The following is a 26,576-nucleotide window of genomic DNA, read 5'->3' on the forward strand; positions in this document are numbered from 1 at the left end:
ATATGTATATACTGTGTGAACAGTATTGTTTTTAGCTTGTAGATTCATGTTGCAAAACATCTCTGGAAACATAGCATGAACTGTGATGACAATATAGTAAGTTATGTTCTATTTGAAACAAAAGTTGTTACAGAAGCATCCTCCAAACTATCATGGTCTGTGTCACAGCAATAAATCAGTCAAAAAACAAAAACAAACCAAACCAACCAACCAACCACTCAGTACTACTTGCTACTGGTCTTTAACAATCCTCTGCTATCTGGCCGTATCTACCAAATATAAAATCTGGCATGGAGACTTTTTTGTGGATGCAATGAAAGGACATAATGTAGTTTACTTTTTGTATAAAATTAATTCAGACATCAATAAAATCTCTTTACTGTCTAGAAATTAATTTGAATTTAGAATATGTTGTCACCAATAATTTATACTGTGCTATTGAAGTATTTTCATTTATTCCCCACTGTTACCTGACACAAGATTGCAAAAATATAATATAAATGCTTAATATAAATGCCATAAAAATTAAGTTTAGCGACCCTTCAAAATATATTTTTTTAAAGTTACAGAATTAGTAGTCTATGCAAATTAGTAGTCTACCCCAAATCAGAAGTAGAATCAGCCACCAGGAGTTTCCCGCATGGCATATTTTCAAACTAAAACCAAAGCTCCACCCGAAACATTTAAATATCTGTGTTATTACTTTCCTAAAATGATGCATGAAACCAAAATACTATGGTTAATATAAAATATATTAGCAGCATCCTCTGCACTATTGGTCATAAGCATAATTTACAATTCAAGGTAAGTTTTTCAAAATAAAACATGGTATTCTCCCCCCCCATCAGAATTCACAATCAAATTCCATGTTTTCCTACCTCAATCAGGAAGTCTCCAGTTCTCAAGCCAGCTTGCCATGCTACTCCCCCTTCGTCCACAGATTCCAGGTACTGCAAAGCAGGAAATGCTGGAGTTGGGGTGAACTCTTCAATAGGTGTATCAGCTTTGAAAATAAATGTCATATTACAAATAAACACCACAATATTTGCAAGTAGAATTTTACTGAAAAAAAGACTATTTATCATTATGGATTTATGTAAAAAAGTACCAGGTGCTGAAAGTAAACTAGGCCTCTGCCGCACAAATACTCTAAATACAGGCAATCCCTTGGCCTTGGTACTCTACAGTTCCCCATTTTTGAGAAGAATATTCCCTTTTATTGCCACAAAGGGATCAAAATGTGCAATAATAGTTCAAATTTTGATAGTGAATGTCAAGGCCTTTTGGAAATGTAGTATATGTTAAAATGCCCATCTCATGCTCTGAAAGAGCTGACTACCATGGTTTATGATCTATAGCTGTAAGGAAAAGTCTTACCAACATTAAATGAAAATGTAAAAATCAAGCTAAGTTATTCTTTATATTTATATGTATCTCAAAACATGAACAGAAGAGATATCAGTTTCTATAGTAAGAGAAGGCACAGCACCCCTGGTAGCAGCCCTGTATCAGAAAAGATTTAGGATTAGTAAGGACACTGGATCTTTTACCTGAGGAACTCAGACTCTCAGAGAGAGCATGAGAGTGACTGAGAAATACTTGGGCTTCCACAAAGGGTGTAACCTCTGTTTGCTGCATAGACAACTCATGCCAGTTAATCAACAAACTGATAAAGACATTGGCTTTCCTGGGGGTCCCCACACACATGCATTTAACTAGGACGACAGAATAAATCCTTTTACTGGTATTAAAACAAAGAGATGGTTTTAATAATTTTAGTGAGGGAAGATAAAAAATGGTGTCCCCAGAATGAGGGTGTGTGGAATATCCTTCATGACCACATGTGGGCAAGCCTTGGAGCCAGGCAGGGCAAGGGAGAATCCACAGAAAAACTGAGGGGGAGCAAGAGATGGGACATACCATCAATATATTTTTTAAAACATAAAAGGAGTAAAATTTACTGTCATTGAATTTACTGAAGTTAAAAAGCAGAGCACTAAATGTAAGGCTTTAGTCTTAAGAATCCTCTTAAGGTAGATTGTACTCTAAGAAAAAGGTTAACATTTTAACATAGGAAGAAAAGCAATTTTTAGAACACACTACAGGCCATGCAACATATGTGCAGCTTCTGAAGATATAAAAAAAGGATCATATTTTCATACTAAAACTGTACCAATGTCACCTTGCACAAGGTCCACACCTATTTTAAGTAAAACCCTAACCTGCCTTTTCTATTTGCTATTCATAGACATAATTTTAATAGACTGACATTTGAAATACAGAAGGTAAGATTTTTTTTTCCCCATCAGAAGCAAGACACCTGTAGTTTAGCTTAGATAACAGAATAGGTATATGGCAAAATGTTGCAACCACCCTGGAAATAAAAATAAAACTAAAACTTTCTTCTCCAAGGAAGATTATAAATGAGACAGCTCTGTACAAAATCCAAACTGCTCAAACAGAAACCACTAAAATCCATCTGAGTGGCACAGCATACAGCAAACACTGTTGTCTAGCAACCAAGTGCACCAAGAATAATTCCTGTTTATTTAGAGGTGTGTATATATATATATATATAAATATATTTTTACACATGCACACAGACACACAGAAAAATACATACCTTTTGCCCCTCTGAGCACAAATCCAAATCCTTCATTGTCTTTTTTCTGCAGGATCACTGCCTTTTCTTCTATAATGCAGTCACTGTAGAGAGAATTCCGAGGATAGCGACCATTATTACATCCCTTCATCACCACTGTAGTAGCTGCTCCTCCAGTGTGCAGGTTCATCATCATCACAGCCAGTTAATCAAATAATATTGCAGTAACCAAACATGGGGGGGGAACAAACCAAACGAACAGCAAACAATGTGAGGAAAAGACAAAAGACAAAGCTTAATGGTAAAAGAGAACATGACAATGCAACTTAAAGGGAATGAAAAGGCAAAGAGAGGAGAGAAAGAGGAAGAAATCATGCATGGTGGTTTGTGTTCTATATGAATGACTGAATGAATGTGTGATCATGTCATCTGTGGGTTAATTAGGATTCTAAAAGAAAAGAAAGTAAGTGAGCTGAATGACAATATCATTAATAAACTCCTCAATCATGGATGTACCAGATGCATCTTCTGGTGAAGCCAAAATGAAACCAACCAGAAGAAAAATGAGGCAGCATTTTAAAATTTAAATTAGATCTGTTTTCTGTATTAGTGAGCTAAAAAGGCACAAATATAGTCAGAAAGCTATGCCTTGCATCAAAAGCCCTTTTTCAATCCTATTGAATGTTGCATGCTGCAAGAATCCCACATGATCATCTGACAACCTACAATGCTAACAACGTGCAGCTGCCTTGGCGTCATCAAGCACAAATCTCCACAGCATCAAGAATCTGCATAACTGAAATAGTAACAAGGCAAGTGCAATCATGAAAACAAATTTTAAAAAATATTTCCTATTCCTTGCAAAACAGATAAATGCTATAAAACAGGGAGATAGTGAAAAGGACTCCGTGCAGACAGTATTCACTTAAAGAAAATGTAGCTTTAAGATTCTTCATCACATTGTCAAAGAAAAAAGTAGACACTGGATGAAGAAAATGCAGATTTGCAAAATAAGCAAATAAAAACAGGCTTAGCTTGGATATTTTTTAAAATGTACAAGCCTAGCTACAAAGATTTAAGTGGCCTGAACTTTTTTCCTTCACCTTTCTTTCATCAGTACAAGGTAGTTAGACTTGGGTTAATAAGAAGTGAATACAAGGTAAGAAAACCAAACAATTTTAAGCACAGCTATCAAATACAGATACTACTGCCCATTAAAACCTGTATGGCACTTTCTAAATAAGGACAAGGTTAGAGGTTAAATAACTAACCACAAACAAAATGTACTACGAAACATAATGCTGCAGGGCTTAAAACTACACTATTAGTAAAGATGGAAGTAAATATGAACTAGGAGTGAATTTTAATTCTCACTGTTCCATACATGCAGATCAACTTCAAAAAGGAGATGCTTGAGAGAGAGACTTGAAACAGCACAATTGGCTGTTATTGCTCACCTATAGAATCCAGTCACTAAGGCTTCTTTTTCAGAGGAGAAGGAAGCATTCACTATTGCAAGAGAGTCAAACTGTTTTAATACTATTATAAAAAGAACCCAGAGAGGGATGAACTCTGATAAAGAAAAAATGGTTGGAACTGCATATTTAAAGCTCTGAACAGATATGTACGATTGCATCACGACACTTAGAGGGTAGGTCTACACCACCTGCCGGATCAGCGGGTAGTGATCGATATATCGGGGGTTGATTTATCACGTCTAGTCTAGACGTGATAATCAATCCCGGAGCGCTCTCCCATCGACTCCGGAACTCCAGCGCCACGAGAAGCACAAGCAGAGTTGACGGGGGAGCGACAGCAGTCAACTCACCGCCGTGAAGACATCACGGTAAGTCGATCTAGGTACGTCAACTTCAGCTACACTATTCTCATAGCTGAAGTTGCGTACCTTACATCGACTCCCCCCCAGTGCAGACCAGGGCTAAAATATCCAAAACTAACACCAATGGACACCTTTCAAACTCTAGCACATTCATATATTACAGACAGTTTCTTATAGCTCAGCTTCACTTTAGAAAAATCCATTTAACAAGCACTTCAGGTAGAATGATGATGAAGGTAAGTATCAGACGTGACATTTAGAACCCACCCTCTCTCCATTTTGGATTCCACCATCAATATTCCAGTGTCAAAGCAACTAGCTGAATTTCCCCAGTAGTAATGTTCTTTGCACTGTGGATATAGCTGTGTTGGTCCCAGGATATTAGAAATACAAGGTAGATGAAGTTAATTTCTTATTTGACCAACTTCTATTGGTGAAAGAGACAAACTTCTGAGATGCACTTCGGCTCTAGGAAAGTACTCAGAGTGTCATAGCTAAATACAAGGTGGAACAGGTTGTTTAGCATAAGTAGTTTACACATATTCTAAAGAGACCATTCAAGGCTAAGTAGCCTGTTAATACCTCTGCAGCCAGACAGCAAAAAAGTTGGGTTAATGAGTTACAGATTGTTGTAATAACCCATATTAAAGACACTGCATTATGGCTATTTACAATGATGTAAATCATGCTGTTACATTTTAAGAATACCCAAACAACAAGAAAGCAATGAAAAGATTTGCGAAAATGAATCCTGTACCCTGCAGGAAGGAGGGACTTGCCTTGACCTTATGGCTGTCAACTAGTGTCTCAGAATAGAAGTTAAAAGTGGGACAGTAGGCATAAATTGATGTTTTCACTGCTGCAGAGCCAGGAATCCAATAGTAGGCAGAATGAGCAAGGGAAGCTATCAATAGGGCAACAAGCTCATTTTTTCATTCCCCAAAACGACAAAATGTCTAAGCACAAATTGTTTCTAATATAGTTTCCTTAGTTTATTTTGTTCCAAAAGGATTCTTTTATCTAATATTATGCTGGGTGTATTCAATTTATACAGATCAAGACAAGCTAGAAGCCTGTTTGCAGTTTACATGGGTCTAGCAGACTAAATGGTGCCGATCCCATAACTAGGTCAAATTATCATGGATCAAGCCACCTTGGTAGCACTCCCTCAATCCTGAAGGTGGTGTGAATACTTATCTACAGGGTATTCGTATAAGGCCTTAACTACCAATGACGAGTAAGACACACACAGGGCTGGTCTCCAACAGATAAAAGGAACATTTTCCACAGGCTGTTTGAGTAGAAAATATGGCTCCACATGAGACCGAGTGGTCCCGGCTATGAGGAGGAGGAGGAGGAGGAGGAGGAGGATGACGACGACTATACAACAAACTCCAGAAGGTAAAAAATGTGAATTTAGGTTTGTCCTGTTTTGAATTGAAATTAAGGAACAGGCATTTAACAGAGGAGTTCACAGGGCAATGTTAGTTTTTCCACTATTAGATTATGGCTGTCAGGTTAGTAGTACTAAATCGATACGGGGTATTAGTTACCTTACCATTAGACTGGTTAAACCTGACATACAAGATGAAATGTAATTAGACCATATGTTATAGAGTGCCGGCCACTGCTTTATATAACATTTTTCCCCAAATGGGTGGTTTAACCTAGGCCCCTTTACTCCCCCATAACTGTTTGTCAGCCCCTAACTTTGAACTATTATCTGGCAGAAAGAAAAAAAAAAAAGGTTCCTAATTCTAAATCTGTTGGTGTTTGCTGGATTAGCAAAATGGACCACCACACCCCTGAAGGAAAAGTTATTATATAAAAACAAACATACTCCTTTACATGTACGTAATGCCTTTTAAACCTGAACCATTTTGTGAGGTACGCAAAAATTAGGGTCTCTTACAGACTGGGACACTGAGGAAGGGAGGTGAGATGTTTTGCCCAAAGCAACAGAGAGAAATGCAAGTGGCTGCTTTGTACACATTTAATCTCTCCCAGGGTAGAGAAAAGCTAGCTTTTATCCATTCTAGAGGAGCTCTCAGTGTAGGTTCCCAGTTTCCATTCTTTTTAATGGTCCATGTAGGCAGCTACATTTGAATTCTAATACTGCTTGAGTAATTCAAGGAATCCCAACTTGCAGCTCATTGATATGACTGAGATTCGAGGCAATTCCTACAGTATATTTTATTGCAAGATACAATGAAATTCCAGTGAAGTACAGGTTCTGCCACTGCCAGGATGGGTCAATCTGACTTACTATTTATAGGTATCTCCCTTACTGTAATGAGCTCAGGAATGAGAGGCTGATTCTAGTAATTAAGAACGTCAAGATTAATGAAGAGACAACATTTGATTGCTTGAATTTCCCTGGCCATTGATCATCCAGCTGTGCAATTCACTGTAGCAAAACGTAGAGATAGAATAATTCGTTGAGCGGCTATTAATTATTTTCAAGAGGCAAGAGTGCATTTGGCACTATACAGAGTAAGTGGGAAGATACACAAATGGTCCCTGTCCCAAAATGCTTACAATCCAAATAGAACCAGCATGATATTGTGTTACACTCAAACTTTTAGTAGTCTCTCTGCAGTACTTCCCATTCAGGGATCTCTGATTGTGCTGATGCTTACTTAAAAGTACATGCTGATACTAAATTCTGGTTATTTATTTTGAAAAATAATTATACGATAGGCATGAGAATGACAGAAGCTTGGGAAATAGAATCTCGGGTTGCAATTTATTCTTTAACCTCTCTACTGTGTAGTCTTTATATGTATACTGCCCTCCTGACCTTAAGTATTGGATATGTTTTAGCATTATTATTTTTATTTCTATGAAGCATGTTTTTATCATTTTGCAGAATATATGTATGGATGTTTTATGTATTTTTATTTCTTCTAGTACTACTTGCTTTTGCAAGGCAATTTCCATAAACCAAATAAAATCCAGCAAAAGCAAATTTTATTAAAATATAAAAGCATGACTAAGGTTTGTCTCCCCCCATGTACCAAACACTTCACACATGGTTTCAACAGAATAAAAGTCTACTCTTGCTAAAACCATTTCAGTTTGTCATTTCTGCAAGGAAGAAAGGGGGAGACAAATTCTAATTTATATTGAAGTCTTCCTTTCACGTAGGATAGCAGAAATCCTTTTGGTTGTTAAGAGCAAGATTTTTTTAGGTGGCATTAAGAAAATCTAACTTAAGGATCTTTAACAGTGATCAATTTTCTGTATGGACAGTTGCAAATATTACTTTTCAAGACATGATTCTACTGAAGGAAAACGTAACCTTTTATCAGGATAAAAATATTGGGACACATTCAAGAAACTGGACTGAAAACCCTCCTCAGACACCAGAATAAACATCCCTACCACCATTTACAGGAGTACTAGACAGTATAAGAAGTTGATAGTACACTAGTTGGACTGTCGGAGAACCATGGGATGAAGGGAAGAGACTTTTTTTTAAAAGCTGTCCTTTGGTCTCTGCAATGACTGTAGTTGTGGAATTCATGGATTTGCAAAATAGAAACAAAAGGAGAATATCAGCTTTCATCTAAAAAGTTTCTCTTTTTCCTTGCACAGATTAGTGATACTCGTGAAAAAACCAAAACCAATCATCTGTGTTCAGATTCTGCAATTGGTGATTGGGTGATGACCTAAACATTCCTCCACATACATGCAGTTTTTATGTAAAATGAGTCAATTTAAGTTGGGGGTGCCTCACAAAGAACCCTCTTGTGAATCCTCTCCAAAAAGTCTCAGGGCTTGCTTTGTGTTTACTGTGGAAACTTGACGGAGAAGAATCTGTTTTATTTGAGGATGGTAAAAATTAGTTTGAAGACCCCTCCCACAAGAGCTAAGGGAGACTTCATAAACTCATTTTCCAATAGCAACTATTTTCATTGGGTGATGAGTAAGGACTATCATCAAGAATGTAGTAGATAATCTGGCCTGGGAATTCTAAAGCTATCCCAACAAAATAATATATAGAAAACATGGAAAAAACACTGACAGTGGTCTCGACTTAAGAGTGATAAATACAGCTAGAAAGAGACTTTAATGTTAAAAGAAAGGATAACGGAGATGTGTGTATAGCCAGCCATTGGGTTTGATCCTGCCAGGTGCTTGTAGAGAACCTGCAACTTCCAGTGACCTTGTAAACTGGAGTAATAGAAACGGGATGAAATTTAAAGTGCAAAGTCATTCATCTGGGGACTAAGAATTTTTGCTATCAGCTGAAAACTTGCCACTTGGAAGTGATAGAGGAGGAGAAAGACCTGGGTGGATTGGGTGATCACAGGATGACTATAAGCCATCAATATGATGCGGGTGTGAAAAAGGCTAATGCAGGCCTAGGAGACAGCAGGTGAGGTATTTTCAGTAGAGACAGGGAAGTGTTAGTACAATTATACAAGGCACTGGTGAGACCTCATCTGGAATATTGTGAGCAATTCTGTTCTCCCATGTTTAAAAAAAGATGAATTCAAACTGGAACAGGTACAGAGAAGGGCTACTAGGGTGATATGAGGAATGGAAAACTTACCTTATGGGAAGACACTCGAAGTTTGAGAGGAAATATGATTGCTCTCTATAAATGCATCAAAGGATAAAGACTATGGAGGGAGAGGAGTTAAAGTTAAGCACTAATGTGGACACAAGAAAAAATGGCTATAAACTGGCCATCAACAAGTTTAGTCTCGAAATTACATTAAGGTTTCTAACCATCAGAGGAGTGAAGTTCCAGAACTGCCTTCCAAGGCGAGCAGCAAGGGGAAAAACCACTTAACTGGCTTCAGACTGAGCTTGGGGTCAGGAAAGAATTTCCCCCTGGATCAGATTGGCAGAGACCTTGGGGGGTTGGGGGAAGGCGGGTGGTTCACCTTCCTCTGCAGCATGGGGCACGGGTCATTTCCAGGTTTAAACTAATGTAAAGGATGAATTCTCTGTAACTTGAAGCCTTTAAACCATGATTTGAGGACTTCAGTAACTCAGCCAGAGGTTAGGGGTCTATTTCAGGAGTGGGCGACGTTCTGTGGCCTGCAACGTGTAGGAGGTCAGACTAGATCACCACAACGGTCTCTTCTGACCTTAAAGTCTATGAGTGATGCACCCCCATACCAGTGCCCCTTGTGTGATGTCCTGGCTAGCACTCTTTCAGCAGACACGCTTTCAGTAGATTTTTTTCTTAATTTTATTGAAAAAAAAAAAAAAAAAACTAACACCCAACTATTTCCCCCTTTCTGACCTCTTGGTTTACTGCACCTTTCCCCCCCCCCCCCCCGCTCCCACTTTTTTTTTTTTTTTTTAAAACTGCACCTTCCCTGATGACTTCCTTTCCCATGCCCCCAAAACGCCTTATGTTGATTAGAATAGAAAGGATGTCAATAGATATACAGAAACCACTTGTGTTTCTGTAACTGAGCTGTTTCCTGAACTAGTCAGCTGTAGAAGTAGTGTGTATGTTAGAGATAAGTAAGGTAGTAGTGAGAAACAGCAGAATGCTTTCAGATTGCTGCTCAGCGCTTTACCTATAGCAACATGCCCATCTTCTAGCCCTTTTGCCCCAAAAGTGTTTAATATTGCTGCTACCGTTAGTATATATTCACAGCTAGTCACCACAGCTTCTGAAAACTGTACAGATTAAGTACTACAATAAGATGTCCAAGGAATGTCTCCTCTTCTTCCATATAGGTATATACACCAAACTTTTGGACAAGTAGAGGAACCAAGAGGGATTAGCTGAAGATTTTGGATATTTGTCAAAAAAAAAAAAAAAAAAAAAAAAAAAAAACACACACACCCAAAACTTGCATTTTACTATAAATTACTAAATAGAACACACACATTAACAGCTTTTAAAAAACATTTGATGAACGTTGGTCAACAGGGGAGGTTGCGCTATTGTTTCCAACCTTATGGATTAGTAAATTTGCAAGAAAAATAAGATTAACCGTAGTGGTAAAAAGTGATCCTGTCTTTAAAGACTACATACTTTTACTAATTCATCTTTTAAAATACTGCAGGACAGCTCTCTCACTATAAAAGTTTTCTAAAGAGAAACTTAGACTCTCATTCATCTTTATGTCCCTCAAAGTCTAAAATATAAATTACACTGCTTTCCATAGAGACAAAGTAAATAAAATAAATATGCATCTCTTTCATTCTTGTAGTCATCTGTGTCATAAACTAAAGATTTATGTAATCCAGTTTGGGAGGGAGGACAGAGGAGGAGTTAATCAAATCTTTGTCACAAGAATAAATTACCAGAATTGTAATACCTTAACAACAACAACAACAAACCACCACCACCACCACCACCTGGAGTTGGTACATTCACATCTACTGAAGCCAGCCACCTACAAGAATTTGTTCAACTGTTCTTGCAGCCGAAATGGCTAACAGTTTGTGCCAGCCACTGAGGAAAATGATCAATGAAACCTTGTGACAAGGTCACCCTGGTATCCAACATGTTTGTGGCAAATGCAAAATTGGTGCCTGGAACATTCAAACACTGTCTGCCAGCGTACTTCAGATATGGTGCAGCTATTGAAGCTCAGGTTCTTCAGCTGCTTAGCAAAGGACAACTTTAGCCATTTCAAAGAAGCAGTGAAAATGAAGTTGAGGACTTTATTTCTTTTCTCAGATTGCCACAATGGGTTGCTCCAGTAAAAGCTGACTATTGTACTTTCACTTATTGTTCAGTGGGCACTGGAGAGTTGGCAGGTGAGTAATGAGCAACTCAGCAATGTCCAATTCTGTACTGGCTGTGGGCATCTTGCCATCATCACTGTGTATGGTCCCACCTACACCATGGCTAACAATGAAACTGAAGGTTTTACCAGCAACTGCAGGTAGTCTTTAATGAAAAGCTCAAGAAGATGAGACATCATGACCCAGGGCAATTTTAATGTACAAGTAAGAAAGTACAGTGGAGAACTTTGGTGCTGAGCAAAAGAACAAGGAATAGTGATTGCTGAAATTTGAAGCTATCAATGACATGGTGATCATGGGCTCGCTCTTCCTTTATCTGAAAATTCACAAGCAGATTTGCTATAGTCAAGTTGTTTTCACTAGACCTATGATCATGTTCTTGTCAGTAAGAGTAGGCAGACACCAGTCATTGATGTAGGAGTTTGCATATTTGCAGAACCTGACACGGACTCGTGGCTCCTGCTGACAAAAAGTGCACCTCTGACTTCAATGATAGCCAGTTAATGAGCTGAAGCTCTTATTAGAAATGAACTATCAAATGGCTTTCCATTCTGAACTTCTCAAAGTCACTGAAGAATTAGAGACTGCAGTCTCACTTCCTCGGTCATCGGTTGAGGAGTGGCATTATTTCAATACCTCAGTGCTGATAACTCCCAGCGTGGTACTGAACCCTTAGCCCTTCAAATATCAAACCATTGATCACACCAGTTTGAGCACATTTGTCAAGAGCAAAAGGAATAGCTGAATGAATTCAACATTGAAATGTTGTCTAGTCCCTAAACAAGCAAGAAAGAATTCTGGTGGTCAACATAGATAGCCATGTTAGTACAGGCAGCTGCCAGGCACAATTTCAGCAGCCTCCATTCAACTTTTCACTGATTGTGGAGAAAGGTGGCACCATTTTGCCCAGTAAAGAATTGGGATGGTGGCATTAGCCAGCCTGCAAGATCACTAGCATCAAAGGGAAGATCATTTTTAGATATTTCTCAATTGTCTGGTGCCTACTTTCCCTCTTCCCACTCTAGTATAAGTGTGAGTTCCGATAAAGCCACCTTCCTTCAAGCAACAAGAGATCTGGTTTGCCATCCATAAGTTGAAGTCTGGGAAGGCACCAGGAGTTTGTAATGATACCCCCAAATTGCTAAAGACAGTGACTACTATTTTTCCATAGTTGCATAGGCTGTGCTAGACCATCTGGCACACTAATATCATACCTGATGACTGGAGGGGCATTATTCTGTCTTTGTTCAAAATGGGCCACAAGGTCAAATGTAGCAACTATAAATGCATCACGTTGTCGTCACTCACAGGGGAAAAAAATCTTTTCAAGAATGCATCACTGATTCAAGATATTACCATGGAAGCAAAGGCCAGTCTAGTCAGTGCAGCTTTAGAACTTGGCCATTCCACTATTGACCAGATTTTTACCTCGAGACAGCTTTTCTGAGAAGATGGCGAATTTAATAAGCTGTGCATAGTACTTTTAAAATAGGTTTTCATCAGGCCTTTGGTTCAGTGTATCAAACAAACTTGTGGGATCATCTGATCAGGTGACTTGGCATCCCTGGGAAGATAGCGTTATTAATAGAAGAGCTCTCTCTACTGGGGAACAGAAAGTGGTGTTTGAATTAATGGTAGATATCCAGCACATTTTCCTATTTCCACAGGAGTTCAGCAAGGCTGTGTCACCACCATTGTTGCTCAGTATCAGCACTGACTGACTGACAAGCTTGAAGAGGCAGTTGCTGGTGGCATTGAGTTAAACACCATTTTACTTGGAAACCTCAAAATATACCAGTGACATTGCCTCAGTTTGGTAAATTACTGCAGTTGATGACTGATCTTACCAGGCAAAAGTTAGCATGTATTGATTTGGTTATCAATTCAGAAAAAGAAAAAAAAAAACCAACCAAACAAAAACTATTCCCTCCCCTCCCCCAGCCATTACCATTAAGCAGCCTCTATCTCTAGATTAGAACTACCACAATACAGTAGTGACCGGCCCAGATACAACATCAAGCAGGTGGCAATTCTCAGATACTTGGTGCTGACATATTTGAATGGAAGACAAATGCATCTTGTAATTTATTGTTCAGAGACTGTGCTTGAGTATGTTCAAAAGATATGGACACTTTCATAGCAGCTGCCATAATGTTATGGGTCCTTCAGTGGTGTCTCAGGAGAAGTCATTACGTCAAGCTTCCTACGCAGCTGTGAATCTAAAGAACCATGGTTATATCAATGTTATTGTATCACAGTGAAACGTGGGCACTGCAAAACACTAAACAATGGATGATTGACATTTTTGATTCTCATGGGCTTTGTCAACTGTTCTTGTCCTGCCACTTCATAAAGATCAGAAATGAGGATATTCTTAGACAACCCCAGCAACTGCCTCCATCAGCTCTGGTCCAGTTTCAGCAGTTTTTCTTATACAAGGAATTACAAAGTGCATTTACCAAAAGACAGCTGCTATACAGCTGACAATCAGATGGTTGCCAAAAGCTTTTGTGGCATAAGAAGAACACCAATGACAGATACAAACTGAACATCCAGCCAGACCATCTGAAAGATTAAGCTAGTGTCAATACTGGTGGCGCTCAATATGGAGAGGGGCAATATCTTTGTGATTTGCCTTGTTGATAAAGGAAGAATATCAGCTGAATTGGACATTACTAATTTTGGTTTCTCCTCTCCTCCCCCCAATTACCATTGTTTATAAACCTCACTAACCTATGGTAAAGCAATGCAATGTCCTCCAAAATAGAAAGGAAAGAAAAGTATGACAAAGTATTCTGATCTATCAACTTCCAAAAGATTTATTGCACATTAAAATTCCATTTTTATTTTTGTGACAAATATTCAACACAGGGCAAATTGAAGAAAATAATGTTGAAATTGTAATCCTATAGATATTCCCGATGTGAAAATTTATGCATATACTTAAAAATATATATATGGAAAAGGAGAAACCAGGACACAAATTTCCCTCTTCTTTCCACTGAAGAGTTGCTTCATTACATACAGTATCATTATTCATAGGGCTCTAGTATCAATTCCTCTGAGTTTGGAGTTTGAACTGAAATATTTCTATTAAATGCTATCAACATCAGTTTTGTGCCATACCTGAAGCACAGCTATGAACTAAGGATGCAGTATACAGGATGCCTATAGTACCTAATGTGATTGTTTTATTATACAGATCCTGATCCAGTGAAGAGTAGACGGAATCCATCACTTACTTACACACTTACCTGATCTACTTTTGATATTCGTATTTTTCCTACCTGAAAACAGCTGCCTTCATAACCACTATTGCTCTTGCCATTAAGCCATGAGGAAAGGGGAAGTTCTACTGAATCATCTTAACATACTAAAATAAGGATGATTATTAATATCTAGCTCTCATAGCATCAATAGATCTCAAAGCACTTTTACAAAGGAGGGCATTATCATTATTGCCATTTTATAGATAGTGTAACTGAGGCCCAGGAAAAAAACTACTTCCTCAAAGTTGCAGAGCAGAGCCAGGAATTGAACACGGATCTCCTGAGTCCCAGTCCAGTGTCCTATTCACTAGGTTAACTGGCATCAAAATTTTAATTTTTAAGAGATCACATTTTTATATTTTATGTATAAACACACAGTACAAAAGAGGTTAATCCATTATGCTTGAGCGGCCACAAAGAAAACTAAATCAAGGGGATTGTAACAGATAACTAAAAACCACCACATTGGGGTTGGTTTGGATTCTTATTAAACCCTTGTATCAGGAAACTTGGGGTGGAAAACTTCTAGGAACACATTCACACAATAAAAAGAAAAACGGGAAAACTCTGGTCTGGCATTGATGGAAAGCATGTGGATCTAACAGAAAAAATTATTCAAGCACTATATGAAAATATTGCTCCTGTAAGAATGATAAATGACAAATCAGTGTCACCTTGGGTTGTCTGTTGAGCCTGCTGTATAAGTTAGATATGCCAGGGATATAGTCTAATTTGCACTCCCCATTCATTAGACATTCTAGACAAGTTTCCACATTTTCGTTTCCTACATCATTATTTTGGTTTGCTTTCCTTATGGAGATTCCCACTTTTCTGTCCATGCCTAACCCCTACTCTATCCTTTATTTATAATTCAAATCTCCAAACACAGTGTGTGCATTTACTCATGGCGATCGCTTACCATGTGCGTCACCTACAGTTTTCATGTGTAACTTACAGCATTATAGCTAGCATGGGGTCTATTACAAACAAGCCCTTGAAGTGGTTTGCCTGACCAGTTTACTCCCAGAAATTTGTTAATGCCACACATAGCTGAACGATAAAGAACTTAAAAATGTAGTTGCTATTTCTTATTCCTAGTGAAAGGGATGCCAGCCCAGCAAAACAAAAAAAAAAAAAAAAAAGTTAAGATTGTTACCTTATTTAGACTAAAACATACATGCTTTGTATAATGTTTGCTGTTGAAATGTATTAGGTTTCACATTAAGAAAAATACACAAAGGAAACAGACACAGAGACCAATGCCAAAAATGTCAGCTAATTTTGGGTGCTTGGATTCATTGTATAGCCTCAAGTCTGATTGTAATTTCATTCTTTAATAGTCTCCAGTATGCCCCTCTGTACATTTATACTACAGATGTAGGGAAAAAAAAAAGATGCTGCCTGCAAATCACAGACTGGTCTTTTTACTTCCTATTTCAGCAGTTTCTCTGGATGCTCTCTACAATCATAAATGTAAAAAGCTCAGCCACAGTAGCATGTATGACAGTGTAAGCGGTACTGTGCTTTAGCAGCTGCAGACGTTGTTTATTAGAAAGCAAAAACATTTTCATTATTAACCAAAAAGTTTTATTTTCAAGTATTATACATACTGCATCTAGGGTGACCACCTTTTCAAAATGTGAAAACAAGACACATGCAGAAGCCCCATCCCGCTCTGTGGCCCCGACTCCTGCTTCTCTTCTTCCCCCAAGGCCCTTCCCCTTGGCCAGGCCAGAAGGCGGGGCCAGGCAGTGGTAAGAGCTGCCCAGGGAGCCCAGGCCACTGGGGGGAGCTCTGGACTCTCCATCTGCCCTGGGTTGGGTGCTGGGATACGCAAAAGCAGCCTCCAACTCGTGTCCCTGCCCCCGGGGGCACGCCGCCCACATCAGGTAGAGGGTCCACAGCTCCCGACAGTGGCTCAGACTCTCTGGGTGGCTCTTACTACAGTACTACTCTGGCTTCTGGCCTGGCCGGGGCAGGGCATTGGAGGGAAGAGGAGAACAGGAGGCAGGGCCTCATGCGGGGGGGGGCACCTCCCCCTTTCCCCGCCACTCTACCAGGAAGAGGCTGGCATTGCCCCTGAGCCTCAGGCATGCGCAGAGCGGCACTGCAGGGAATCTGGGACAAATGCTATCCCAGAGTCATTCCCCATCTTTTCTCTGCCAGTCAACCATGGCTGGCATCTGCAGAGTCAATGTGGCATCATGCTCCAAACTGATGCACTTTGCTCATGGCATGTGTGGAGACTGAAATTGATTAAGATCACACCAAGGGCACATAGTCCCATAAGAACCAAGTTGGGTCGCTGGGCTCAGTGGTCTTTCCTCTCTGTTGCACATCAAAAAGCAGCAGCTGGGATGAACATTCACAGTCCCCTGACATTTATTCAGTTCTGAAACTTTGCCTCTGTATTCCCCCATTTACTATGTTGCTATTGTTTGTTCGTTCAACATTGTCTCACCTCCCCACAACTCATACAAGTGCTACCTTTGAGTTGCCTACCTTCACTCTCCCTGTTCATTATAATTCTCACCCATCTTTCACGCCCCCTCATTTACCAACTCCCTTCTTACACACAGAATCCTTTCAACTCTCTAAACTTAACTCTGGGCGTCTTCCCACCAAAATAACCCAGAGCTTTTATAATAATAAAAGAAAGAAAAATAAAACAATTAAAGACAAGGAACTAACAGAATATATGCCTTATAACATTCTCTTCACTATGTTTGTATGCTTTGCCCCACCCATACACTGATTTGTCACTTTTTTATATTGTAAGCTTTCCCAAGTAAGGACTTTGTCTTTATAAGCATTGTGCTAGGCCCTGTACAAATGGTACTCCAATCTCCAAAGGGGCCTTGGAGTCCAGATTAAGTTATATTACAACCATAGAAGCAAGGGAGTAAAGCACTTCAGTTCAGAGATTTGTCATCTGGAGCAGCAGAGTAGAGATAATGTAAGACTGAAAAAGGAAAGACCTGGAAAGGGAAGCATGTATGAGAGTATCAGGTGATGTCTGGGGTGGGTTGGCTCTGCTTCCCAACAAATAGCTGGACATGAAGCAACTGGGAAAGCTAAAGTGGTGGTTATTATATATTTTTTTTTATTATTTTAACTGCTTAGCCATCTGGAAAAAGGTTCTTAGTTTAAAAAAAAGATTTGGAATGATTTTATTTTCTTATTTATCTAGAAATGTGTTTCATCTCTTGCTGAGAAAGTGATTGAGAAACCAATTTGGCTATTAAAAGCACTTGGTCTTTTTCAAAGGCAATTACTATTGAAACCACCATGATACATTATTTCATTTCACCAGAGAGTGCTGCCTCTCCTACTAGTACTATATCCTCCTTGCTCAGCTAGAGGGACAGATATGGCAAATGACTGGAGCACACAAGCTTTTATTTCCTGCTTCCTCAATGATACACAAAGTCTGCAGCAAGCAGGCCAGGTACCTTCTTAGCACAAGAAGAATGCCAAAAACAACGTTGTGAAGGACTACATAAAGTTACCTATATAAAACAAGTTGATAGCTATAAACCATCTTTCCTATGGTTATCATTATTGCTACAGAATAGAGGAAAACTTCACAAGTAGTCATCACAGATCTTAAATCTCGGCTACAATGGATAACATGAGAAAAAAAATGGCAAATTATCTTCTTACGATAAGCTAGTTAACAAATAGCACTGGATACTGCAAGTTGGGATTGATGCCCATTAGCAAAGTTGTAACTTACACAGGCTACCTACATTAAATCCAAATGTTATCAGTTGTAGAAGTCAGTTCTAGGAACTCAAATTTACCTCAAAATATTTAAAATAACCAAATAATGTAAAGTAATACGACTATATCAAGTTTCTACAGAATCACTAAATCAAAATATTAATTATCCTGTCATAAATTAAAGAATTTTATTTAGAAGTTTAGACCTTTCAGAGCCATTTTAAAAATTCAAGCTGTCTGAAGAGTTCCAGTTCTTTTAAATAATTTTATTACACAACTGTGTAAAAGCCACTTTAAGTAGTACTGAATGAAGATAAGATACACACATAAGCTTCAAGACATGAATAGTGACTTTGCAGCTCATGTTGAGGTCCCCAAAAGCGTGCTTCTAATCCCATGGAAAGGAATGGCAAAACTCCATTGGCTTCATTGGGAACAGCAATAGTCCTGAAAATGTTTAGACTATCTGAATCACCCAAGTCTGCAAGATTTAGATGGAAAGACCTTCCATAGGAATTCAGAGATCCCAAAATAATTGTTACCCTCTTAGCATAGGGACTCTGAAGTTCAAAGACCCATGGGTCGGTATAAGCAATTTTTGGATATTTATCTGATCCAAACCCAAATGCCAAAACTTTTGGATGTACACCCTTCGAACTAAGACAGTTTTCAGACAGCTTTAACATATGCTGTGAGCCCTGGACCAAATCATGATCTAGTCCTAGCCTCAAAATCACTGTGAGAATACAATGTACACAATATGTGAAACACCATATTTTTAGAACTAAATTTACATCTTTGAATTGATCAAATATGATATCTTCATATTATAGTTCAAATTATGGCATCTAATAATCCAAGAAATCACATTGTGACACACAGTTCCAAATAAAAATCACTAATTGTAGCCCACAAAATGCAGACCAAGGCATAATCCATCTTAATTCTACAGAAGCAAGGGAGAATCACTCAAGAACCCCCAAAGAGCTAATTCAGTAACATGACTGAAATGCCACCATTCTCTTACATTCAATGAAGGATGAGTGACAAATCACGTGACGCCTCTACCAACTTTTCAACCATCTGTGGAATGTATCGGTAATCTTCAGACAGGAGGATATTCTACAATGCAAAAGCATCTAAGGCTGCATTACTTGTAATCTAAACGTAAAGATAACTTTCCCTTTAAAAAAAAAAGACTAGTGTACTACAAATGAGCGAAACAATTCAGAACAAGCAGCCACACCTAACTAAACATTGAAGAACTGTCCCCTACCCCATGGCATTTTACATGCTCTAACATTTTTTCCTCCTCATTATAACTGCTGCTAACTACTTATTGTCCATGCTTTAGATGTACGTGTATGCATAATGGCTAAGTCTATCTTAATCATTACATTTCAGCACTAGCACACCAAAGGAAATTTTCTTCTGTATGAATAAATTCACATACACAAACTACAATCACAAGCAGCCTTGATGATAAAAAGTGCCTAACATCTGCCAAACCAAATTCAACTGAAAGAAGGTGGAAGAAATCCCCAACTATATCATGATCGTGAGATAACCCATCTCTCCCCACCAAGGAGACAACAGAATGTCTCAAACCCAATGCCTGCAACCAAGAATCGTTTTAAAAATACCTTCCAAAATATGCAACAAAAATATAAAATTGTCCCAGAAACAGAACAGATACACCTGAACTCAATTGTACTGCTTATATAGGTTACACTTAACATGAAAAATTCATAAAGAGGAATAGACATCATCTGACTGACAGATGTGACTAAAGATATTCCCAGAAAAGCATACTGCTGGCTAATTACGCTGCCAGCCTCTGCTTCACTATGCTCTAGACCTGGGGAACCCAGATGAGAGTGCAAAACCTCTAAGATACTGACAGTGCCAATGCAATCCTGCAAATCTTATTAATAACCACTGACTATATTGCCAGAGATAGGTGTACATACTAAGGATATGTCTACACTACTAAATTAGGTTGATTTTATAGAAGTCAATTTTTAGAAATCGATTTTATACAGTCAATTGTGTACATCCCCACTAAGTGCATCAAGTCAGCGGAGTGTGTCCTCAATACCGTGGCTAGCATAGACTCACGGAGGGGTGCACTGTGAGTAGCTATCCTACAGTTCCCGCAGTCTCCACTGCCCATTGGAATTCTGGGTTAAGCTCCCAATGCCTGATGGGGCAAAAACATTGTCGAGGGTGGTTTTGGGTATGTCATCAGTTGCCCCTCCCTCCCCCCATGAAAGCAATGGCAGACGATTGTTTTGCACCTTTTTTCCTGGGTTATCCGTGCAGATGCCATACCATGGCAAGCATGGAGCCCGCTCAGCTCACTGCTGCTGTTGTGAGCATTGTAAACACCTCACGCATTATCCTGGAGTATCTGCAGAACTGGGCTAAGAGAAGCCAGCATGAGGATGATTGCGATGAGGACATGGACACAGATGTTCCTGAAAGCATGGGCTGTGGTAATTGGGACATCATGGCGGCAGTGGGGCTGGTTGATACAGTGGAATGCCAATTCTGGGCCCGGCAAACAAGCACAGACTGGTGGGACCACATAGTGTTGCGGATATGGGATGATTCACAGTGGCTGCGAAACTTTCACATGCATAAGGCCACTTTCCTTGAACTTTGAGAGTTACTTTTCCCTGCCCTGAAGCGCAGGAATACCAAGATGTCAGGGCAGCTCTCAGTTCAGAAGCAAATGGCAATAGCCCTGTGGAAGCTTGCAATGCCTGACTGCTACTGGTCAGTCGGGAATCAATTTGGAGAGGGCAAGTCTACTGTGGGGACTGCTGTGATCCAAGTAGCCAATGCAATCACTGATGTTCCGTTATCAAGGGCAGTGATTCTGGGAAGTGTGCAGGTCAGACTGGATGGCTTTGCTGCAATGGGGTTCCTTAATTGTGGTGGGGCGATAGACAGTACGCATATCCCCATCTTGGCACTGTACCACCTTTCCAACCAGTACGTAAACCATAAGGAATACTTCTCAATGGTGCTGCAAGCACTGGTGGATCACATGGGATGTTTCACCAACATCAATGTGGGATGGCCGGAAAAGGTTCATGACGCTCGCTTCTTTAGGAACTCAGGGCTGTTCAAGCAGTTGCAAGAAGGGACTTACTTCCCATACCAGAAAATTACCATTGAGGATGTTGAAATGCCAATAGTTATCCAGCCTACCCCTTGCTCCCATGGCTCATGAAGCCATACACAGACGGCCTGGACAGAAGTAAGGAGCAGTTCAACTATAGGCTGAGCAAGTGCAGAATGGTGGTAGAATGTGGCTTTGGACTTTAAAAGCTTGCTGGCACTGTTTGCTGACTAGGTTAGACCTCCTCGCAACCAACATTCCCATTGTTATCGCAGCTGGCTTCATACTATCTGAGTGAGGGGGAGACATTTATGGTGGGGTGGGAGGTTGAGGCAAATTGCCTGGTGGCTGATTTTGAGCAGCCAGACACCAGGCAATTAGAAGAGCACAGCTAGGCCTGCTGCACATCAGAGGCTTTGAAAAACAGTTTCATGACTGGTCAGGCTACAGTGTGACAGCTGTTGTTTTTCTCCTTGCTGCAAACCCACCCCCTTTGTTGATTTTAATTCCCTGTAAGCCAACCACCCTCCCCTCTTTGATAACAGCTGGCAAAGGAAATAAAGTAACTATTGTTTCGAAACCATGCATTCTTTCTTTATTAATTAAAAAAAGGGAGATAACTGACAAGGTAGCCCAGGTGGGGTGGGGTGCGGGAGGAGGGAAGGACAAGGCCACATTGCTTATTGTAGCCATGCTACAAATCAAAAACTGTTTTAATCACAGCCTTCTGTTGCTTGGGCCATCCTCTGGAGTGGAGTGCCTGGAGTCTCCCCCCATGCGTTCTTGGGCATCTGGGTGAGGAGGAGGGCAGGTGGTTATACAATGGATGCAGCGGGGGTCTGTGCTCCTGTTGGCTTTCCTGCAGCTCTAACAGACGCTTCATCATGTCCGTTTGCTCTCCCATTAGCCTCAGCATCACCTCCTGTCTCTGCTCTTCACACTCACTAAATGCTTTCCTGGCCTCTGCCACTGAATGCCTCCATGCATTAACCTGTGCCCTATCAGTGTGGGAGGACTGCATGAGCTCGGAAAACATGTCATCGCGAGTGCATTTTTTTCACCTTCTAATCTGCGATAACCTCAGGGATGGAGGTGATAGGGGGAGCATAGAAACTTTTGCACCTGTGGGGAGATAAGAAGGTAGAGTAAAATTTAAGATGATACATGTCTGAGAACAAAAGGGAGACTCTTTCACAGTGAATCAAACAATTCACAGCAGACAGCACATGTACTTTAGGTACAAGGTCACATTTTGCCTTTTATATTGAGTACATGCCAGTATGTTGACACATCTCACACAGTTAGGCAACAGAATTCTGTTTCCAGGCAGCCATGGTAAGCCTTTTGGTACACGGGGTTGGCTTTTTATGCCTTCATAAGATGTTGGAATGGTTTCAAACTGCAGCGCCATCCTTTCCCATAGCAAGCAATGCTGGTTGGGTTTCACATTTAAAAGGAGGGGCTGCGGTTTTCAGGTGGATGTGCAGCACACACCTACCCACATCCCGCCACATGGCTATGATCCCTTCACCACTCCCCACGCCGCATGGCTATTGTCTGGGATGATCCCTTTTAGCCAAGTGCAAACAATCCAGCATGAACGGGATCCTTTTACTGTTCACTTACATAAAATCCCCTATTTCAACCAGGTAACCATGAATGATTTCATGAATGAGGCTAACACAGAAAGATAAAGACTGAATTTTGCTTGAATGCGACCAAAACCCAGGACCATTCGCTGACATGCTTTGTGCTGCAATGATTCCTGACTACTTGCTACTGGCTTGGCGTGGTAAAGTGTCCTACAGTGGAGGACGAAATAAGGCAGCCCTCCCCAGGAACCTTCTGTAAAGGCTTTCAGAGTACCTCCAGGAGAGCTTCATGGAGATATCCCTGGAGGATTCCCGCTCCATCCCCAGATTCGTTAACTGTACTGGCTGCAAATGTATCCCAATTCTTCAGGGCAAATCAAACATTAAACACTATTGCTTTTAAACCCTGTACTGTAGTTGCAAATGTGCACTCACCAGAGCTGCCTTCTCTGCCTTCAGGGTCCGGGATCCCGCCTTGGGAGGGTATCGGCTCCAGGGTGATGAAAAGGTCCTGGCTGCCAAAGGGAAAGGATTCACCGCCTGCCTGCTGCGCATTCTCCTCTTCATCCACAAAATCCTCCTCCCTGTTGCGCGAGACTCCCCCCTTGCAGGTGTCCACGGACAGTGGTGGGGTAGTGGTAAGGTTCCCCCCCCCTAGAATGCCATGCAGCTGATCATAGAAGCAGCATGTCTGGGGCTCTGACCCGGAGCGACCATTTGCCTCCTTTGTCTTTTGGTAGGCTTGCCTGAGCTCCTTGACTTTCATGCAGCACTGCTGTGTGTCCCTGTTGTAGCCTCTCTCCACCATGTCCAGTGCGATTTTGGCATAAATATTAGCATTTCTTCTTTTTGAAGAGAGTTTGGCCTGCACAGATTCTTCTCCCCATACAGATCCAGTGTCCCCCTTTTGGTCTATGCTGGAGCTCATTTGCAATTCTGGGGGGACTGTGTGGTCACTTGTGCTGCTGAGCTCACCATGCTGACCAAACAGGAAATGAAATTCTAAATTTCCCAGGGCTTTTACTGTGTACCTGGCTAGTGCATTGGAGTTCAAAGTGCTGTCCAGAGTGGTCACATTGGAGCACTCTGGGATAGCTCCTGGAGGCCCAAAAATTGCATCTGCACTACCCCAAATTCGACCTAGCAAGGTCAATTTTAGCGCTACTCCCCTCGCCAGGGAGAAATAGATTTTAAGAGCCCTTCAGGTCGACGGAAGAGGGTTGGTTGCGTAGACTCATTCATTTTAAAAATTGACCTAATGCGACTAAATTCGACCTAACCCCATAGTGTAGACCAGGACTAAGTGAACTTCTGACACAAGTTCCTCTTTAGGGCCATGCATGGAGGGATGCTGGATTCACCACATAAATGAAATTAAAATGCACGGTTGCCACACTGCAATCAAGGAGAATGCCCTTTCCAACTCCCTGTCCAGCATCAGTTATAGCCAGACCTCCCCCAAAGGCATCCATCCAGTTTAAGTATAATACAGATGGACAAGGACATGACAGAGTTGTGAAGCACCTGAGACAAGGCTACAGGGCTATATCTACCCTGTAATTAAACATCTGTGGTTGGCCCATGTCAGCTGACTCCGACTCATGGGACTCGGGCTAAGGGATTGTTTGATTGCAGAGTAGATGTTTTGGCTCTGGCTGCAGCAGGAGCTCTGGGACCCCGTGAGGGGGAAAGATCCCAGAGGCTGGGCTCCAGCCTGAGCCCAAGTATCTACACAGCAATTAAACAGCACCTTTGCCCGTGCCAGCTGACAGGGGCCATCTGTGGGTGTTTAACTGCAGCATAGACATACAAAATCAGCTTTGTCTCTTAGGGTAAATTGTTTTTCTTGTAGCACACACTTAAAGTATAAAGGATTACCCCATGTGTAGTCACTGAAAAGTCAGAGCTCAAGATCACTGAAAGAGATCCCTCAATCACTGTGGGATGTAATACAACATTAAAATAATCCCATAAGCATGGTAATCCAAGCTTCTGTATCATTTAAGAAACCTAAAATGCCAAGTGCTATGTATCATACATACAGAGTAAGGCACAGATGGTAGCATAACACTTCTGTTAGCCATCACTACAGCAGAGTGTGTGGGGTACACCTGCTTAACCTCACATGAAAAATCACTTGTTACATTTTACAAATCATTTAGATAGATTTGGATTGGTAAACATGGTGACATTATTCAGCATATATCCCCCTCCTCTTACAAACTATGAATCTGTAAGTGCATAATGGATACCTGACCTCTTCTTCACAGTTGAAAAGAGGTTTAATGAATCACAAAAATGTTTGCTTTACTAAAATTCACCTGTCTAAAATGAAAAATGTCACAGTCAGGATGTTTGGTTCAAATACATCAGCCTATTAATATGAATGTTTAAATCATGTACTAACTTTTGCTCAGTGTTTTTTGCTCTGGTTAAAAAAAGAGGAGGTGGGACTTCTTCAGTAGAGTATTCAGAAACTGAAAGGGACACATGTGAGAACAAAGTCACCTTTGAAAAAGAACGGAATTGGGAGAACAGAATACCACTAGTCCCACTACCTTTTCAGCAGCACATGCCTGCTGAGGGAGAGTAGGATAGGATCTTGGTGAATGAAAGTCTTAAAAAACCAACAAAAAAACACCTCCCCATCAGTCACTTAACTAGCTTCATTAGGAATTGCAAAATTATCCACTAACCTTCAGGACAGGGATTCTAAGAAAGTTGTGTGTCATCATATGTTGCTAGCAAATATTTTTAAAATACTTGCATGAAATTGTGTCTTCATTAAATTACAGCATTTCAGAATTTATGAACACACTGGTTTAGGCAGTACATATTTCTTGAAAAAAGTAATCCTAATTAGATAGTCAGGACAGGAGAGTGGAGAGCCCTCACACCAGGGGGAAAAAAAAAAAAAACATTTTCAATATGCCACCATTATTATCCCAATGCTATGGTAAAAGATAAGATTGAGTTTCTGTGCTGCAAGATCACCCGCCCTGCCAGAAGTTGGTCATGCTCATGGTGCGTGTGGGAGGGGAAACCCTGTTTAAAAACAAAACAAAAAAACAAACAAACAAACAAGATACTCAGCAGAAACAGCAAGTAAAAAAAAATCCCACAATTTACAGTTAAATTGATTTCTACTCAATGTTGCTTCAGATGGAAAATCACCCCTTAAAACTACTAAATATGAGAACCTATCGCATGACCCTCTTACCAGGGTCTGTGGTCCTGTAACCAGATAGTGTTCCATTTACACTGCAAAGATCATCATCAAATGCTCAATGCTGCAAAGCACCAAATCTTGAACTCTTACAGATTTCAGTGGCAGTTGGGAACACTTATAAAATAGGGCCTTAATTCTCCCTCTTTAGAGAGAGACTGCAACACTAAAGTAGATTCAGTTGCTCTGGCTGAGTTTTGAAGACCCAATTTCTACCTGAATAATATGTTAATATAATCCTATATTTACAAAAGATGTAAAGAGATTAATTTTTTTAAGCATAAAACAAACTTCTGTAATCCAAATATTGCTAGCGAAAAAGGAAGACCATCTTACCTTAAAGTATCAAAGCTGTCATATGATCCAACTGTGTAGTGTCTAAACAATTTCTTTGTTCTATCCGTTCGAGTTTCTGCATAAAGATGGAAGATACAAAAAACTTTAATACTTCTATAGTTACAGAAAGAAAAA

General features: G+C 40.2%; 1 protein-coding gene across 1 annotated transcript in view; it reads right to left on the reverse strand.

The window, feature by feature from the left end:
- Positions 1 to 26,576, reverse strand: part of SHANK2 (SH3 and multiple ankyrin repeat domains 2) — a 639,405-nt gene that overhangs the window by 205,774 nt on the left and 407,055 nt on the right. Inside the window, exons 17-19 of the mRNA XM_038407205.2 lie at positions 26,442 to 26,517; positions 2,624 to 2,706; positions 879 to 1,003 (exon numbers count right to left, since the gene is read on the reverse strand). Of these exons, the coding sequence (XP_038263133.1) occupies positions 879 to 1,003; positions 2,624 to 2,706; positions 26,442 to 26,517 (284 nt within the window). The remainder of the gene's footprint in view (positions 1 to 878; positions 1,004 to 2,623; positions 2,707 to 26,441; positions 26,518 to 26,576) is intronic.

This window comes from Dermochelys coriacea, chromosome 6 (assembly GCF_009764565.3).
Source record: "Dermochelys coriacea isolate rDerCor1 chromosome 6, rDerCor1.pri.v4, whole genome shotgun sequence".
In the NCBI taxonomy this organism is placed as follows: domain Eukaryota; kingdom Metazoa; phylum Chordata; order Testudines; family Dermochelyidae; genus Dermochelys; species Dermochelys coriacea.